Source organism: Pongo pygmaeus, chromosome 1 (assembly GCF_028885625.2).
Source record: "Pongo pygmaeus isolate AG05252 chromosome 1, NHGRI_mPonPyg2-v2.0_pri, whole genome shotgun sequence".
In the NCBI taxonomy this organism is placed as follows: Eukaryota; Metazoa; Chordata; class Mammalia; order Primates; family Hominidae; genus Pongo; species Pongo pygmaeus.
In genome coordinates, this window is record NC_072373.2 from 33,077,067 (window position 1) to 33,096,443 (window position 19,377).

The 19,377-nt window shown below is 35.0% G+C and overlaps 1 protein-coding gene across 1 annotated transcript in view; it reads left to right on the forward strand.

The window, feature by feature from the left end:
• Positions 1–19,377, forward strand: part of USH2A (usherin) — a 793,063-nt gene that overhangs the window by 101,518 nt on the left and 672,168 nt on the right. The window contains exon 8 of the mRNA XM_054484303.2: positions 773–866. Coding sequence (XP_054340278.1) covers positions 773–866 — 94 coding nt within the window. The remainder of the gene's footprint in view (positions 1–772; positions 867–19,377) is intronic.

The window sequence follows — 19,377 nt, forward strand, 5'->3', positions numbered from 1 at the left end:
TTTGCTAAGTCATAGCATAATGAACAAAGCAATACTGTTAAATATTCATCATCTAACTTTGGAAAAAAAGAACAAAAAAATTGAAATATGTTAACTGCATTCTGCAGTTTATTGTCAACTTTATATTATTATTATTTTTTTTTGACAGGGTTTTGCTCTGTCACCCAGGCTGGCATGCAATGGCATGATCATGGCTCATTGCAACCTCAACTTCTGGGCCTCAAGTGATCCTCTCATCTCAGCTTCCCAAGTAACTGGGACTACAGGCATGTGCCACCATGACCAGCTGATTTTTTTTTTTCACTTTTTGTAGAGACGGGGTTTTGCCATGTTGCTCAGGCTGGTCTGAAACTCCTGACCTCAAGTGATCTACCTGCCTCAGTCTCCCAACATGCTGAGATTACAGGTGTGAGCCACCGTGCTCAGCCTGAACTTTATATTCTTAACTATATTTTAAATAGTTTAGTAAATGCCTTCCCTTGGTACATGGTTGGTATAGATATAAAAAATTCCATTTCCCTTTAGAGGTTGGCTTGAAAATTATCTTTACAATACACTGGTTTGGATATTGGTGACAGTCCTTCTGGTATTTCCAGATAAATTAAAAACTTGTATGGATATCCACATGATTAAAGAGAAACTGATTTTGTATTAATTAAATATACAAAAATCTTCCCTGTTGAATTCACACAATGTATATAGTCCTAGGACCTTAAATACATTCACAGTTCAGTTGGTGTTCCTTAGGAGTGTGTGATGCTCATGTTTGCAGATGTCAGTGCCATGGTCATGCCGATAACTGCGACACAACAAGCCAGCCATACAGATGCCTCTGCTCCCAGGAGAGCTTCACTGAAGGACTTCATGTGAGTTCCATTTTATGCATGGAAATCTAAAAAAAAAATAGTAGAGATGGTGACTATAAATTCCATGAACTTAATTTTGGCCTAACAAATGAAAATAAATTTAAAAAGTGATATGAACTTAAAATGTCAATTATTGCAGAGTTTTTTAAGAAAAATAACAGCCATCAATTAAGTTGAAATTGTAATTTTTAAAAATAATTTCAACCAGAGAAATTACAACTGAAACCAAACCCTAAGGTTTTTTTCTCTTTTGTTTTTCTTTCTTTGTTTCATCAGCATTATCATGTTTCATAAAACAATTTTTAATGTGTTTGGATAGCATGGCACTAAACAAAAAATAGTTTGATTCTTACTAAAGGGTATTTATACAAAGGTATCAATAAGCAAGAAAAGCATCGTTAGATGCAGAACAATTTTTATGTATTTATGTCAATCAAGATTCATTGATTGCTAATATCAGCCATTTTAATTAATTGAAAATCTGTAGTAAAATGATTTATGAGTTATGTTACTTTAGTTTTCTGTGATGGTCAGGGGAATTCCATAGTTGAGGTGGAATTTTAGCTTCATCTTTAAGGAAAAGAGGTAAATGGAAATAAAATCAAGAAACATTTGTTGGTAGGACTATCTAGCAACAACATCAGAAATAGCTGATATGAAAGAGGGTTCAGCAGCAGTAACAATTATACCAATAATGAGAATAGATAATATAGACTCTTCAGTAAATATGTTTAAGACAACTGGCTGCTAATTTGCAAGAAAATAAAATTAGAGCTCTACTGATTGTATGTACAAAAATGTATGTGGCTTAAACTTTTAGTGAAAAATAACTATAAATATATTAAAATAAAGATTAGAATTCTATATCTTAAGTTGAGGGCTTTTATCAGCTAAGAAAATGAAATACAAACAGAAACAAACATCTGAAGCTATGAAGGAAATTAATGATATATTCTGTTACATAAATATTTAAAATTCTACACAGTGTAAGAGTTAACATAAATGTAAGGTAGTGATAAATGATGGATTGACAGAAAATATTTATATCATGTTAACAGGTAAAGAGTTAAGATTCCTAACACACAAACATTTACAAAATATTAAGAAAAATATAACAGTCTGATAAAAGTGAGCAAATATATGAACAAGCAATTTACAAATGAACAAATTATGACTTTAATAAACATATAAAAGGTTACCTAACCTCAGTTTTAATCATATTCAACGATTGTTTTTAACATTTCAAATTAGCAGAAAATATAAAGATTGGTAATATTTAGTACTTGTAAGACTATAACCTTTAACACATCACTGATGGGATTGCCAGTTGATGCAGTAGTTTTGGGGACAATTTGTCTACCTCTACTAAAATTAAATTTTCAAATATAGTGAACTACATTATATAATTGCTATCATTCTGAAAAGTAGTTCTCCAATGACAAGTGTATGGAATGGTGTATCAGTCTGTTTGCATTGCTATACAGGAAGACCTGAGACTGGGTAAATAGTAAAGAAAAGATGTTTATTTGGCTCGTGGTACTGCAGGCTATACAAGCACGGTGCCAGCATCTGCTTGGCTTCTGGTGAGGCCTCAGAAAGCTTACAATCATGGCAGAAGGCAAAGCCAGAAGCCAGCCTTTTTTAAACAGCCATGTCTAAACAGCCATGACCTAACAGAGTGAGATCTCACTGCTGAAGGGAGGGCACTTCATGAAGGATCCACCTCCATGACCCAAACACCTCCCACCAGGCTAACCTCCAACACTGGGGATCACATTTCAACATGAGATTTGGAGGGGACAAACATACAAACTATATCAAATGCTTATATTTCTATCATTTTGTTACATAAACATGGGCTTATATGTTAGTGCATTTTAGCTTTTCAGATGGTAGCACTGTCTCATACACTCATGTATGACTTGTAAACATCTATGCCTCTTGGACCTTGCCCTACACTTGTGTTTTAGTTTGTTGCTTCACTTCTCTCTGCAATTTATTTTAGGATATTATAGAGCATCTTGCTTTTTAAAAAACAATCTGTAAAGGTTTTGGCAAACTCCATTTCTGTCTTCTGATTCTTACTCTGATCTAATTTGCTTTTGACTGTAACGTTAGTAAGAATAGTTCAATGGCAAGAATATTATCTATAATGCAGACTTTCTCTAGCACATTTAAAATGTAGCCCCACTCCTCAGTTTCAACTCAGAGTCTTTGATTTAGTTATGGCCTACTTTCTTTCTTTCTATGTGCTCAGACCAAAACTTTCATGTTCTAATTTAGATATCCTTTTGAATTTATTTTCTAGATCACTGCTTTATATACATGTAGACCTCACCATTAGTCAATACTTGTTTTAAAAGAATAAATCTTTTATGGTTTTCTTTTGGATTTCTAATGTCTAGAGTCTTTGCATTTGATTTGATTGGTATATTATGAGGAAAAATCTTTTAGAAGAACTGATTTTAATATGCTTGATTGTATGGCTTATCATATTGTCACAGAAATGAAATTAATTGAATTAACTTGATTGATTCACTCTTTACTGAGCTGTAATTGTGTGTTTAAATTTTTGCTAATTTTATTTGTTCTAGATTTTAAAGTTAAAGTAACATTTATTATATTTTTCTACTGTCTTCTTTTGATCCCTTAAGATGGACACTTACTTCCTTATAATCAGTGATTTCTTTCATTAACCTTGTCCTCTCCTCCAAAAAGTCACTAACACCCCAATTAAAAAATTCTTTGGGATGAACTTAGTAGGGCACCTTGAACTGAATATGTCTAGTATTTGCAAGCTAAAGTTTGGCTAATACCTTCGTATGATATGTTCTTTTCTGAGCTTCTCTTGCTTTCTGTTGACTAGTCAGTCGGTATTAGTCTCTCTCATTTGCTTTTGATGTCCTGTCTTGTTTTTTCTTTCTCTCTCTTTAATTGCTCACAGTTAAGTGTTTGATATTTTCTGATTCTTGGATGATTTCATGCTTCCCCTTAAAAATAGAGCCATTAAATGAATGAAGGCTCATGATTGGTTTCAGAAGTCAATTTGGGATTTTCAGACTTGACCTCAGGTGGTGACTGTTGGATTATGAACTAGTGAATTAATTAACTATAATTTGGGTTGAGAATACATTTTAATGCTTCTTATTTAGACCTAAAGTACCTTTTGAAAACAAAAATGAAGAAGTAAACTTTTTTTGTTACTTTCCTCCTTGACATATTTTGATAATTTATGAATTTAGCCATAAATTTTAAAAAGCAACGAATATAATTTACTTAGCAAAGTTTGGCAAATGCAAATGCAGTTGCAAGGAAAAAGTCAATAGACTGTTAAGTTGAATGATTTCTCAGTCCTATGATATTTTCAACAATGTGTTGAAAATGAAAAATGATTTTATAGAAGCATTCATAGTCATGACATTCTCCTTTGTTATCATTCAAAGTATTTTAATACATGTAGAGACTTACGTATCTGAGAAAAGTTGTCTTACGGTAATTTGAAAATATACCTATTCTAATGCTTTTCGTGTTGTTCTACTCTTTAAAATAATACATTTTAATATAAGCCATTCATTTCCTATTGGAATCCATGTTCTTTTTAAAGGCCTGGACATAATCCAAAAAGAATGTCTTCAATTCCACAGTATTATGCTATCCATTAATAATATTACTCAATAAACAGGGCTTTTGTGAATTATATTACAGACATTTGGCAAACAGATGAAAATGTAAGCACTGAAAATATGCCAATTCTTGGCAATTGTCTTTCCTATGAGAAAGTGTTTTTAGTAGAAGCGAAAATGAATGAAGTTCAGAAAAAGTGGAATGATGAATTCAGGGGCAGGTTCACATACTTAGCCATCCTAAGGAATTTTGCATACAAAATATTCTTCATTTGTTTATAAGGTCAGTGTCACAAATTGGTGGCTCACAGGTAGAAACAGTGTTTAAACAGTTTTAATTTAATTTTCTGCAAGTTTTCACTTTAAAATATTTATTTATTCTTCAGTCTTTTTTTTTTTTTTTGAGAGGGAGTCTCGCTCTGTCACCGAGGGTGGAGTGCAGTGGCATGATCTTGGCTCACTGCAACCTCAGCCTCTCAGCTTCAAGCGATTCTCCTGCCTCAGTCTCCCAGGTAGCTGAGACTACAGGTGCACACCACCACACACGGCTAATTTTTTGTATTTTTTTTGTAGAGATGGGTTTCACCTTGGTGGCCAGGCAGGTCTTGAACTCCTGACCTCAAGTGCTCCACCTGCCTTGGCCTCCCAAAGTGCTGGGATTACAGGCATGAGCCACCACTCCTGGCCCTCAACTTTTGTTTTAAATTCAGGGCAACATGTGTAGGATGTGCAGGTTTGTTACTTAGGTAAAGGTGTGCCATGGTGGCTTGTTGCATAGATCATCTCCTCACCTAGGTATTAAGTCCAGAAACCATTAGCTATTCTCCTGACGCTCTTCCCCACACGCCCCCCCACCATCCCTAAGAGGCCCCAATGTGTGTTGTTCCCCGCCATGTGTCCATGTGTTCTCATAATTCAGATCCAACTTGTAAGTGAGAATACATAATGTTTGATTTTTTGTACCGGCATTATTTTGCTGAGGATAATGACTTCCAACTCTATTCATGTCCCTGCAAATGATTTATATTTCTGGTAATACACAGTAATGGGATTGCTGGGTCAAATGGTATTTCTGCCTCTAGATCTTTGAGGAATTTCCACACTGTCTTCCACAGTGGTTGACCTATTTGTACTCCCACCAACAGTGTAAAGGTGTTCCCTTTTCTCCACAACCTTGGAGCTTCTGCACAGCAAAAGAAACTATGTTCAGAGTGAACAGACAACCTATAGAAGGGGAAAATATTTTTGCATTATATCCATCTGACAAAGGTATAATATCCAGAGTCTAGAAGGAACTGAAACAAATTTACAAGAAAAAAACAACCCCATTAAAAACTGGGCAAAGAACCCTGAGTCAGCGAGTTGTTGCCAGGGGAGGACATGAATGTCTTCTTTTGAGAGATGTTTGTTCATGTTCGTTGCCCAATTTTTAAGGGGGTTGCTTGTTTGAGAACAGTTCTCAAAAGAAGACATATGTGTGGCCAACAAACATATGAAAAAAAGCTCAACATCACTGATCATTAGAGAAATGCATATCAAATCCACAATGAGATACCAGCTCATGCCAATCAGAATGGCGATTATTAAAAGTCAAAAAATCACACAAATTTTTAATTCCTCACTTCTCTTAATCAGAACATAGTCTAACACTGTGTCCATTTCCTCCCCAGTCAACAACTCGCTGATTCAGGGTGACATTTACCACATTTACAACAGTATCACTCTTGGGCTTGCTACAACATTCACTACTATGTATATCCTTATACCTGGGCGACATCACTTTGGTGAACTACCTGGCCTTGAAAGACTTGGAGCTTCTTAACCTCCTAAAGCAAAATGATTGATAGATTGAGACACTGGAAGCTAGAATTCATTTTTAATTATTCTGAGTAGAGCAAGACCAGCTGTTCATTGCTATATTCATTGTTAACTCCTACTTCTTTTACCCCTTTATAAAAATAAGAACTCACAAATAACCAAAAACAACTCAAGAAAATCTATTAGCAAAGACACTGTTTACTTGAAATTACTGTTTACATGAAATTAAAGCCATGTTTACTTTATTTTTAATTGCATTTTTGACATCTAAAAACATTTACCTTGGGGAGCCTCATTGATTCTCCTCTGTACTCTTTGACTAGGAACTCCGATACATTTTGATATTGTACTGGCAATTTTAAGGCCTTGACTTTAATGTATGATACATACCATAAATACTTCACTCATTGAGAATACTTTTAGAATACTTGTCACATTTCTTTCCAAGAATGAAAAAAAAGCAGTAAATGCTTAATTTACTAGGCTCACTTTAGAACTGATTTAGGGTGAAACAAATCCGGAAGCCTAGATGCTATTCATTAACTTTCATACAAAGTTAAATATTTCAAAGTAGAAATTAGAAATACATGGTATTGAACTTGCATGAATCATTATATATCTCACAAGTTACAAACATATGTTATTTATAAATGTTTAATTTTATTTGAATAAATAATAGCCACTGTTACTTGCATTTTTAAGTAAACTTTTAATTTTGAGATAATTGTAGATTTATATACAGTTGTAAGAAATAATATAAAGACAATTTGTGTACTCTACCAATTTGGCCCATGGTAACATCTGGCAAAACTAGTGTTTTTTTTCTTTTTAAATCAAAAGTGTGATTTGTGTACAATAAAAATATACCCACTTAAAAATATATAGTTTGATGAGTTTTGGCATATGTGTACCCTGTGTAATCACCATCCCTGTCTAGATATGGAATGTTTCTCTCTCCCAAACATTCTCTTATGCTTCTTTGCAGTCAGTGCTGTCCCTGAACCCCCAATCCCAGGAAACAGCCAATCTTCTTTCTATCAATACAGATTAGTTTTGCCTGTTCCAAAATTTCTTAGCATAGGGTTATTTGGTATGTAATATTTTCGTACATAGGCTTTTAAATCCCACCTCACCCCCACTTTTAGATCATTCCCTAATTACCTGTGCTGTTAGCTTTACTGCAACATAGTATCTCTGGCCTGCTTAATTAGAAATCCATTGTAAGTATGAAAGTGTATATATTAAGCTCATAGGTACACAATACAAGCTAGGAATTGGAAGCCTGGGTTTATCTGTCAACTAACATATTTGCAAAGCTATAATATATTTATTACTTCTTTTTCTTATCTAGTACTTTCTTTACTTGATCTAAAAGTTCAAGTGTTGAATAGAATCTGGTTTTAAGAAAAGTGTTGTCAGTTGAAACTTGAATCCTTATGAGTTGTCTTTTTCCTTTAATAGCTACATTTACCTTTCGGGGCTGTGGCCAAGAATGATGCAATGATCAGTGTCTCAGCCAAGTATTGGCACTTCATTGGCTACTTAGCTATTCTTTCATCATTTTGTGACATCATTACCTGCAAGGGTAGCCAAGCCTTCACAGAGCAATTTATTAGTAACCATGAACACTTCTTATTCTTTGGCTCTAACTTATGACCCTTTTATAACATTAATCATAGATCTTATGAATTAACTACAATCAAACTATCAGTATAAATTTTTGTTAGCATTATAAATAGCACAGCCAGCTTGAAACTTTTTATATAATAAGCCTTCCTACCACTCAATAATTTGAATGGTGCCAACATCACACTCTAGAATGCTTATTATATAAATGAATATTTCTGTTATTTTTGAAAGTATGTTCCTTTAGAGCACCAAAGTCCGAAAGTATGAATCATCATGACTAATTTGTGTCATATTTATATTATACATCAGGCTTTACCACTGCTTATTTTTTCTCTGTTTGTTCACAGATTTTACCCTAAATATATTTTGTTTATATTTTAATTTTTGTAATCCTAGTAAATTAATTCATTTTTATATAACTAGCATTCAGACAGTTCATACTATAGGATCTACCTTTGGTATATGTTTAGTAAGTCAAGGTAAAGAATTTCCTTTCCTCTCTGACATGATGATATTATTAATCTTTGAAAAACACTTGTACCTAGTTCTTTCCCTGAGATAGGTATGTGCATAAATTCTTTTAAAATATAAGTTGAAAACATGAAAAAGAGGTTATGAGCATGGAGATAAATTAAGACAGCCTTACAAAAGAAGCAAATAGAGATAGTGAAAATATAAACATAGTAAAGGATAGTATTTGAAGGGATAAGAGTAAAGAATTATCTAAAGGTGAGGAATTACATGATTTTTCTGAATCCCAAGTAGGCTAAGAAAAGTAAATACATACATAGGTATAATATAATAAATCCAGTAATCACCAAAGACCAAGCAACCAGAAAGCCAGAAATCTGATAATCACCAAAGACAGAACAGCATCCTAAAAGCAGCCAGAGAGAAAAATACAAAGTGTAAGAAATTAATTTATAAGACATTACTAATGTATTTCTCAACAGCCACAATGAAAGCCAGAAGACAGCAGAGTAGTGCCTTTGAAATGCAGTTTGAAAATTTAAGAAAGCTGGCATGAGCTACATAAATATAAGGCAAAATAGACTTTAGTGTTTCATTAAGGAAAAAGAGCCTTATTATATAATTATGAAATGTAAAATTCTAAGCTTACATGCATCTTATAATATAGTTTCAGAAGTATAAAGCAAAATTTTATAGACCCAGAAAGAGAAATTGGCAAGTTCTACCATCAGCAAAGAAGAATTTAATACATATCTTATTAAAAATATCTTTTTATAAAAAGAAAGAAGAGCTACATACTAGCCGTTGTCATTAGCAAGACAACACATATATAACTGACAAAGGTAACATTTAAACTAAGCAAACTATTTGAAAAACAGACAAAAGAGGTGAACAAGTAATTCACAGAAGAAGCCAGAAGTGGCAACTGAAATGGTCAATATACATGTAAAGACATGTGCAACTTTACTGGTTTATCAGTAAACTAAAAAAAAAAAAAAAAGAATGTGATAATATTTTATACCCATCAAGTTGGCAAAGATTGCAAAATCTAGAAATTTCAGGAACTGGTAAGTGGGGACTCATACACCACTTATGGGAAGGTGCTGCTGCACTATGGAAAACAATTTGCAAATGTCTACGTGGAACACTTTACAGTAGTGGATATGAAGGAATATAGCTATCACATCAACATGACCAGAATTCTCAAATAATCGTACTACAGAAAGCTTGTTTTAGAATAATACATACACTGTATACACTTATATAAATTTTAAAATCATACAAATAGAAAGAAGAAACTGATAAAAGGATAGGAGGCAGGACTAACTTGCAGCTCCCCCTCGGACAGACAGAGCAGCATGTGGAGACACACATCATGAACTTTCGCTCCAAGAACTACTGCAGCAACATACCAGGAAAGCCAAGAGAATCCAGAGATCCTTTGAAGGAAATAGATTGCTGCTGCAGGCTCCAGGAGACAGTTGAAAAACTGTGAGTGCCCAAAGTGTGAAAGGGGGATCTTCCACCCCTGAACACATACCCTTCCTGGGGAACCTGAAGGTCCAGATCACAGGTGATGGATTTGGCCTGCCTGGAGCTGAGACAAACTTAGATGAACAAAATATAGGGGTAAAGGAAGCAGGGGGAAGAGCCCTGTGGACTCTCTCAGCCCCCAGGAAAGCCATTTCTGACTTTGTCTCGTAGGGTCCTTGGGTAGGACTGCCAGTGGAATTGGGGAAAGACCACATGGAGAAGGAAACTTCCAAATGAACTCTGTAACAATTTCGACTGAATGCGAAATTTCCTAGCAGAACCTGGGGCAGAGGGTGAACCGGGAGTGCAGACACAGCACAGAAGTTGCATCAGGAAGGGAGGTGTGAAACCTGAAAGCCCTGCTTGCTTTCCCGGTGGGGAGACCTGGAGCAGGGGCAAGTCCTCAGCCCTGTTCACCCATTGCCTGGAAATAAACTCGGTGCTGTTGCGGAGGGTATTGTGGGAGTGAGACTGGCCTTTTGGGTTGCATGGGAGCTGGGTGAGGCCTTTCACTGCCAGCTTTCCCCTACTTTCCTGGTGACCTGTATGATGTAGCAGAGGCAGCCATAATCCCCCTAGAAACATAAGTCCATCATCCTGAGAACCACACCCCCAACACCCAGAGCAGCTTCAGCAAGCCCTGCCCAAGGAGAGTCTAAGCTCAGACACACCTAACCCTGCCCCTACCTGATGGCCTTTCTCTACCTGCCCTGGTAGCCAAAGACAAAGGACATAATCTCTTGAGAGTTCTATGGTGCTGACCACTACCTGAGAAACTTATCCAGGAGACTCTACAGCAAGCTTGTATCCTCCCTATACTACTGCCACTGATGCTGTCTTGAAAGCACCACCCCCTGTCTGGAGGCCAACCAACACAAAACTAGTGCAATAAACAAAAATACAACAAAGAATCTTCACAGAATCTACTTCACTCCCCTGCTATCTCCACCAGAGCAGGTGCTGGTATCCAGGGCTGAGAGACCTGAAGACTCACCACATCACAGGGCTCTTTGCAGACACTCCCCACTACCAGTCTGGAGCCTGGTAGCTCCACTGAGCAGCTAGATCCAGAAGAGAAACAATGATCACTGCAGTTCAGCTCTCAGGAAGGCACATCCCTGAGCAGCCACATCCAGGGAGCACCCTGTGGGAAGAAAGAATCTGAACAACAGCACTTGAGTCCCAGATCTTCCCTCTGACATAGTCTAACCAAATGAGAAGGAACCAGAAAAACAATTCTAGTAATATGACAAAACAAGGTTCTTTAATACCCTCAAAAGATCACACTAGCTTACCAGCAATGGATCTAAACCAAGAAGAAAACCCTGAATTGCCAGAAAAAGAACTCAGAAGATTGATTATTAAGTGACTGAAGGAGGCACCAAAGGTGAATACAAACTCAAAGGAATTTCAAAAATATTACAGGATATGAACAGAAAAATCTCCAGAGAAATAAATAGCATAAATAAGAAGCAATCATAATTCCTAGAAATTAAGGACACACTTAGAGAAATGCAAAATACACTGGAAAGTCTCAGCAATAGAATCCAACAAGAAGAAGAAAGAGCACCAGAGCTTGAAGAAAAGACTTTTGAATTAACCCAATCAAACAAAGACAAAGAAAAAAAAAATTTTAATGAACAAGGCCTCCAGGAAGTTTGGGATTATGTTAAACAACCAAATCTAAGAATAGTTGGTGTTCCCAAGGAAGAGGAGAAATCTAAACGTTTGGAAAATCTATTTGAGGGAATAATCAAGGAAAACGTCCCCAACCTTGCTAGAGATCTAGACATCCAAATACAAGAAGCTGAAAGAACACCTGGGAAATTCATCGCAAAAAGGTCATTGCCTAGGCACATAGTCATCAGCTTATCTAAAGTCAAGATGAAGGAAGTAATCTTAAGAGCTGTGAAGCAAAAGCATCAGGTAACCTATGAAGGAAAACCTGTCAGATTAACAGCAGATTTCTCAGCAGAAACCCTGCAAGCTAGAAGGGATTTGTGTCGTATCCTTATCCTCCTTAAACAAAATAGTTATTGGCCAAGAATTTTGTATCCAGTGAAATTAAGCTTCATAAATGAAGGAAAAATAGTCTTTTTCAGACAAACAAATGCTGAGAGAATTTATCACCACCAAGCTAGCACTACAAGAACTGCTAAAAGGAGCTCTAAATTTTGAAACAAATTCTTGAAATACACCAGAATACAACCTCCTTAAAGCATAAATCTCACAGGACCTATATTAAAAAAACACAATTTAAGAAAAAGCATTCAGGCAACAAATAGCATGATGAATAGAATGGTATCACATCCTAATACTACCACTGAATGTAAATGGCTTAAGTGCACCACTTAAAAGACACAGAATGGCAGAAACGATAGGAACTCACCAACCAAGTATCTGCTGTCCTCAAGAGATTCACCTAACACATAAGGACTTGCATAAACTTAAAGAGGTGGAAAAAGATATTCCATGAAAATGGACACCAAAAGCCAACAGGAGTAGCTATTCTTATATCAGATGAAACAAAGTTTAAAGCAGCAGCAGTTAAAAAAGAAAAAGAGGGACATTATATAATGATAAAAGGACTAGTCCAACAGGGAAACATCACAATTCTAAATATATATGCACCTGACTCCGGAGATCTCAGATTTATAAAACAATTACTACTAGACCTAAGAAATGAGATAGACAGCAACACAATAATGGTGGGGGACTTCAGTACTCCACTGACAGCACTAGACAGATCATCAAGACAGAAAGTCAACAAAGAAACAGTGGACTTAAACTACACCTTACAACAAATGGACTTTACAGATATTTACAGAACATTCTACCCAACAAATGCAGAATATATATTCTATTCATCAGCACATGAAACATTCTCCAAGATACACCATGTGATAGGCCACAAAACAAGTCTCAATACATTTAAGAAAATTGAAATTATATCAAGTACTTTCTCAGATCACTGTGAAATAAAATTGGAAATCAACTCAAAAAGGAACCCTCAAAACCATGCAAATACATGGAAATTAAATAACCTGCTTCTCAATGATTCTTGGGTCAACAATGAAATCAAGATGGAAATTTAAAAAAATCCTTTAACTGGATTGTTTGATATAGTGACACAATCTATCAAAACCTCTATGATACAGCAAAGGTGGTGCTAAGAGGAAAGTTCATAGCATTAAATGCGTACATCAAAAAGTCTGAAAGAGCACAAATAGACAATCTAAGGTCACATCTCGAGGAACTAGAGAAACAAAAACAAACCAAACCCACTGTTATTGACTTAATAAGGAAATTTTAAAAAGTATGCTGAGATTGCTAAGATCTATTATAAAATGAATCTTCTATCTGTGAAATAGTGAAGAAAAAAAAGAAATTAGTGCTAGATTTGCTGTCACACCACAAACTGCAAAAGTTATGGCCACAGTGCTAGATAAGTGCCTAGTTAAGATTGAAAAAGCATTAAATTTGTGACTGGAAGACATGAACAGAAAATATGTACTACATGGAACCAAAATATATACTACATAGTACACATAGTACCAAACCCAGTTGCTGTCACTTGGAACATAGAGATCTGACATCTACTGGAGGTCTTAAAATGTATTCCTTGTGGAAAACAGGACTACTTACTGTATTACTAAATTCAGATATTATTAGCGGAGTGGAATATATATGGCAGTGTCTTGTTTCTAAGTTGAATGGTACATAAAATAGTACAATTCTTTGTTTTTAAATTATTCATATATTTATTTTTAATATTTCAGTATAATTTCCCTTAAATACAATAATCTGATTAATCTATCAGGAACATATCATCTATGTAAATACTCATGCTACTACTAAAAACAGAGTGGAGGTGACTCTATTCACAATGGAATAACCATTACTAAATTCATGATTACTGTGTACATTTATAGTTTTACTGTGAAGATTGATCATTTGCTAGCTTTAGTCACTCAACAAATATTTATAAATGCCTTCTATATGTAGTGCATTATGCTAGAGTACAGCCATTATGTCTTGATTACAGATGCAAGTATTTGAAAATATTGAAGGACCTTCATTTGTGAAATTCAAAAAAGATTCCCTGGCAGACACTAATTACTATAATAAATAGAGATGACTTCAGTGCAAACAAATGATTCAGGCTAACAATTAGTAATTAACAAATAATATAAATAGCATAGATATTTTAAATCTTAAAGAAAAATTTTAATGCAGCAATACTTAAGAAAGGGTTTTTTAATTTACTAATGTAGTAATCAAGTCTAATACTAGAAAAAATGTCTAATATGAAATACCCTTTATATTTAAATAATCAAATACCTTTTATATCAGTTGACTAAGTTCAGAGGAATCTTAAATATTAAAAAACATCAATAATTCCTTATGTTTCTTAGTATGTGAATTCATATTTGTATGATGTATATTATTTTGGAGAGTTGCCTGTAAACAACATATTAATAGAATGAATCCAGCTTTTCTTCATTGAATTCCTTTGTAAAACAATGCAGGTTATCCTGAATAAATATGGTCTCTATTCCAGGCCATATTTCCTGGAATATCAATAGGGTTAAATTATTATGGTTGCAATAAAATAGAATTGCTTTATCTCATCCACTATCTACAATCTTGAACAAACTTTAAAATCCTCCTTCTGTTCTCTTAAGGCAACGTGGTGTGCCCACATGTGTCTTTTTTATTTAGTGCCCTGAACAATCCATAAATAAGAGGAAGAAGGAATAAAGGACAGGCATTTCAAAGGAGTAATCAAATACCTAACAACATACAGTGTTGAAAAATAACAAATAAGAATGCAGGGCCTCTCATGGAAATGGTTCCATCTCATTCAACCACTAGACATAATTAGGTCTGTATTCACAAGGCCTACAGTAAGGAAATACTGTTTAAAAAAATAGGCTATCAATTATATTTATATATAGACAACATGTAGACTGAAGGATTATCCGAACAATCCTGCCTAGAGTTTCTGTTTTTCTAAATATAGGTTTTATGTCAAGTTATTACAATTGGTTTTATTGGATAATTTTCCAATCTTCCATTTCACTTTACCCATGGAATTAGAGTAGGCATTACTTGAATTACAATGTTTCTAAAAATAGCAACTTATATTTAGTTGAAATATTGAAGTAACTATGTATGATGTGTTTGTCATCATTGTATTGTCACCTATGTTCGATCAGTATTGTCCAACAGTATTAGTAGTTATTTATTTTATGCTATTAATTTCAGTATCTAGAGAGTGAGTAAGTACATTGTATCTGTGAACACTTTAATTATGTAAGACTTTCTAGCCAAGGGAAAGATAATTACTGAGAAAGGAATATGTCATTGAAGGATAAACACATGGCATTTCTGTCTTCTCGGCAGTAAAGGATAGTATTTGTTTTGGCTTTTCCCATTGAAATTACATAATCTGTAGGTAAAAATTCACAGGTGAAGTATTATTGCATTTGCCTTTAAACCTTTAATGTTACTATTCAATTAAATGCTAGTCACATTCAAGTACAGTCTTATAATGTGTCATAAATGCAAACAGTCTGTTAGGACATTCACTCGCACATTCACCAAATATATATGATCACCTCCCATGTGCAAAGCACTGAGCCATTTTCTCTCTAGATTCTCTATGTAGTTGGGCACTTTATCTGTGTTCCCCTCTGAAATCTATCACTGATAATAAATTAACAAGTTTGTCTAACATTACCTTTGCCATGGGAACATTAGAGCTACCTAGGGACAGTTCTATTGGCAAAAAGATACCTGAGTACACTAAAGTTTTTATGTTTATAAAGATGATTTCTCTACCTAGTAGACAAATCACAGTGAAACTGGATCCTTTGAATTACAATTGAACTGCTCCAGCCAGAGGAAAGGGGAAGCCTTGAATAGAGCTGGAGGACAATTACTATTATTAGAGATTTAGGCTCTTAACATTTCCAATATAGGGGGCTGGTTTCTACTGATGGAAGAGGGAAAATTTACAGATTTTCAGAGGGTCTGCAATTCATTCAGGACATCTGAGAATAGTTTAAAAAATTACTTCTTTTATTCAGTGAACAGTACTATAACCTTACTAAAAAGTGATCATTTTATAATCTCTCACTTTGAAGCAGACTGTCTTTCTCTCCTTCTCACATAGGCAGTGCTGCATCCATATCTCTAGATTTTATAGCCAGGAGTGGAATAACTACATCTCTTGGTTTCTAGGGCTTTGCTGTCCAGTTTAGACTCAGCAGAAAGTAAAGATGGATTGAGCCAGAGTGACTCCAGTCAACCCCTCTCCTTCGAATACTATTTTCTGTCCCTGAAGCCAGTATAAACATGGAGATTAGAAGTGAGGTCTTTGAAGGAAAACATCCAGATATATAAATTGAGTACCTACTATGTTCTAGGGCTCCTTCTAGGCACTTCTTCAACTTATTGAAGACAAGTTGTTTTCAATGACTCGTTGTGATCATTACGAACTTAAGATTACAAAGGTCATTGACACTGGGAGCTCTCAGGACCTTGAAGGGAAATTTTCTCCCTAGCCCCCAACCTTTTGCAAGGACTTTATGTATCTTTGTCTAAGAGGATATTTTTCTTCCTTCTTTTTTCAAAGATACGTAGTAGGCATTTAAGATTGTTGTATAAGTGACTGAATAAATAAATTGCTCTTGCAGTTAAATTACTTAAACTTGTATTTTACACAAGTTTCTACTTTGTCTGTAAATTTGAAGGTGTTAAGAAATAAATAAAATTGAGTGTATGTCTTGTCAACGGTGGATCCCGCCTGTAATCCCAGAACTTTGGTAGGCCGAGGTGGGCGGATCGCTTGAAGTCAGGAGTTTGAGACGAGCCTGGGCAACAAGGTGAAACCTTGTCTCTACCAAAAAATACAAAAATTAGCTGCGCATGGTGGTGTGTGCCTGTAGTCCCAGATACTAGGGAGGCTGAGGCATGAGAATCTCTTGAACGTGGGTGGTGGAGGTTTCAGTGAGCCCAGATAGTGCCTGGGCTCCAACCTGGGCAACAGAGCAAGACTCTGTCCTTTGTCTCCAAAAAAAAAAAAAAAAAAAAAAATTAAAAAAATTGAATCTATTAGGAGTGGAGTTGATAAAAATGCTTTGGTTATCTTTGAAAGATTGTCTTTGCTGCTCTGTAATAGTAACGAAGGAACACTATACTTCAGTTTAATGATCCACAAGAAAGAACTGTCATTGTGTATTATTAGAATATAATGTAATAAAATAAATTTCATCAGTGTCTTCTAGATTCAATGATTATTCAATGATTTTCATACCTGAACATGTCAAAGTATTTGGCTGCAACTTAGTGGAGTTCATTAGTAGCCTTTAAGAAGCTATCAAAATGAAAGCAGTTAAATGAATCAGTGATAAAGGTCCTTGACCCTGATATAGCCATTGTCTAATCTCATAATTTGAGCATTCAGGGACATATCGGGAGAATCCAGTTGTTGCAGAAGAAACCGAAGCATAATTGAAAGTGACAAATGATCAACTGGAGATTGGGAAAACATGAAATAGAAAACCATTTGCTTCAGGAGCTGCATAAAATATAAGATACACACAGAGTTCTTGATTTTAAATCAAACTTTAAAATCACTGGTAGAAAAGGTAGATGAAAATTATGAGAATTCAAAAATTTACTTATAATGCACTTACCAATTATTATTTCTTCCATTTTGTCATGGTTATCCTTGTATTATCTGAAAGGAGTTGTTAAGAACCAATTATGGGACCAAGAATTTAATACTTCAGGAAACTTTATAATCAAAGAATACACTACAAAGTATTCCTTCTGTCTGTCTTTGCAAACCACACAAAATGATAATAGAACGGTATCATCTTTAGGATCAAAGACCCAAATAGGCACTGGTGTGTTGTATATGTCTTAAATCAAATTTTAAAACAAATTTAGGCATCATCTCTCAAAATCTTTGCTTCTGTATATTAATCCCATTGTTTTGGAAAAAATGTATATTTTTTACAAATCATACTCTGTTTACTGGTGGCTCAAAAACTTTTTAGCTTACATAATACTTGAAAAGAGAATCATTTTTTCTGCAGATTTTTGCTCATCTGTGTGTAATTTAAAACTGAAACATATTAATTTTCTTAGGTTTTCTTAGTGAAATGTTGCATGCAAATGATGTATAATTATCTTGTAACCATCCATGCAGTTACATTTTATTTGCCCTCAATTTTTAATACATGAGTAATAAATGTACACTGTGGAAAAAATAAAGTTATAAACTTTATCTGTAAACCTACCACCCATTGGTAACCCCAGCCAATACTCTTAGTTTATATACTTTCAGGCATTATATTATTGTTATTATTAGTAAACCTGTCTCATCTATCTCTATCTTCTTAAAATGGCATATTTATATCTATAGATAAGTCCACCTTTATCTAGAATAGAGGATTATACTCTATATATTATTTTTAACTTGATTTTCAATTCAAACTGTATCATGAATATATTTCTCTATTTATATTTATAAATGTTAGCCTTATTTTTTTTAGGAAGTGGGACATCTTAAACCACGCTCTTGCTCTTGGGCATTTAATTTGTTTCCTTCTCTTCAGTATTATCAACACCCCATTATTAAAACAGAAAATCTTTATCAAGCAGCTTTAAAAACATATTCTCGGCCGGGCGCGGTGGCTCCCGTCTGTAAACCTAGCACTTTGGAAGGCTGAGGCTGGTGGATCACGAGGTCAGGAGATGGAGACCATCCTGGCTAACACGGTGAAACCCTGTCTCTACTAAAAATACAAAACAAATTAGCCGGGTGTGGTGGCGGGTACCTGTAGTTCCAGCTACTCGAGAGGCTGAGGCAGGAGAATGATGTGAACCCGGGAGGCGGAGCTTGCAGTGAGCCAAGTTTGCGCCACTGCACTCCAGCCTGGGCAACAGAGTGAGACGCCGTCTCAAAAAAAAAAAAAGAAAGAAAGAAAAAGTATTCTCCTAAATTATCAGTGGAATTTCTGGGTCCTGTGGAATGTATACATATGTTGCTCCTCCTAAAAGGAATGGATAAACTCCTCTCCTACAAGCAGTGTTCCTGCACTGGCCCTTTCTACAAATTCCTTTCACCCAGGTATTATCATAATCTAAAAAATATTAATTTGAGGATCAAAAAATAACAGCTATGCTTGTTTTCTTCAGGAAAACAGAACAGGTTATCCATATATCTGCAGGGTTTTTTTCTCCACAAAAGAAAGGCCAGCCATTTTCAATAACAAGTAGTTTGGCAGGACCAGAACCATTCCTTTGGGTCAGTGGTAAAATTTGTCTTTGGCTTTAAACATTAAGGCAGCCAGGATTGTGTCTTTGGAACGTTGATACAGCATGTAGTCCAGTCTTATTTACAATTAGGCTTTTTGATAATG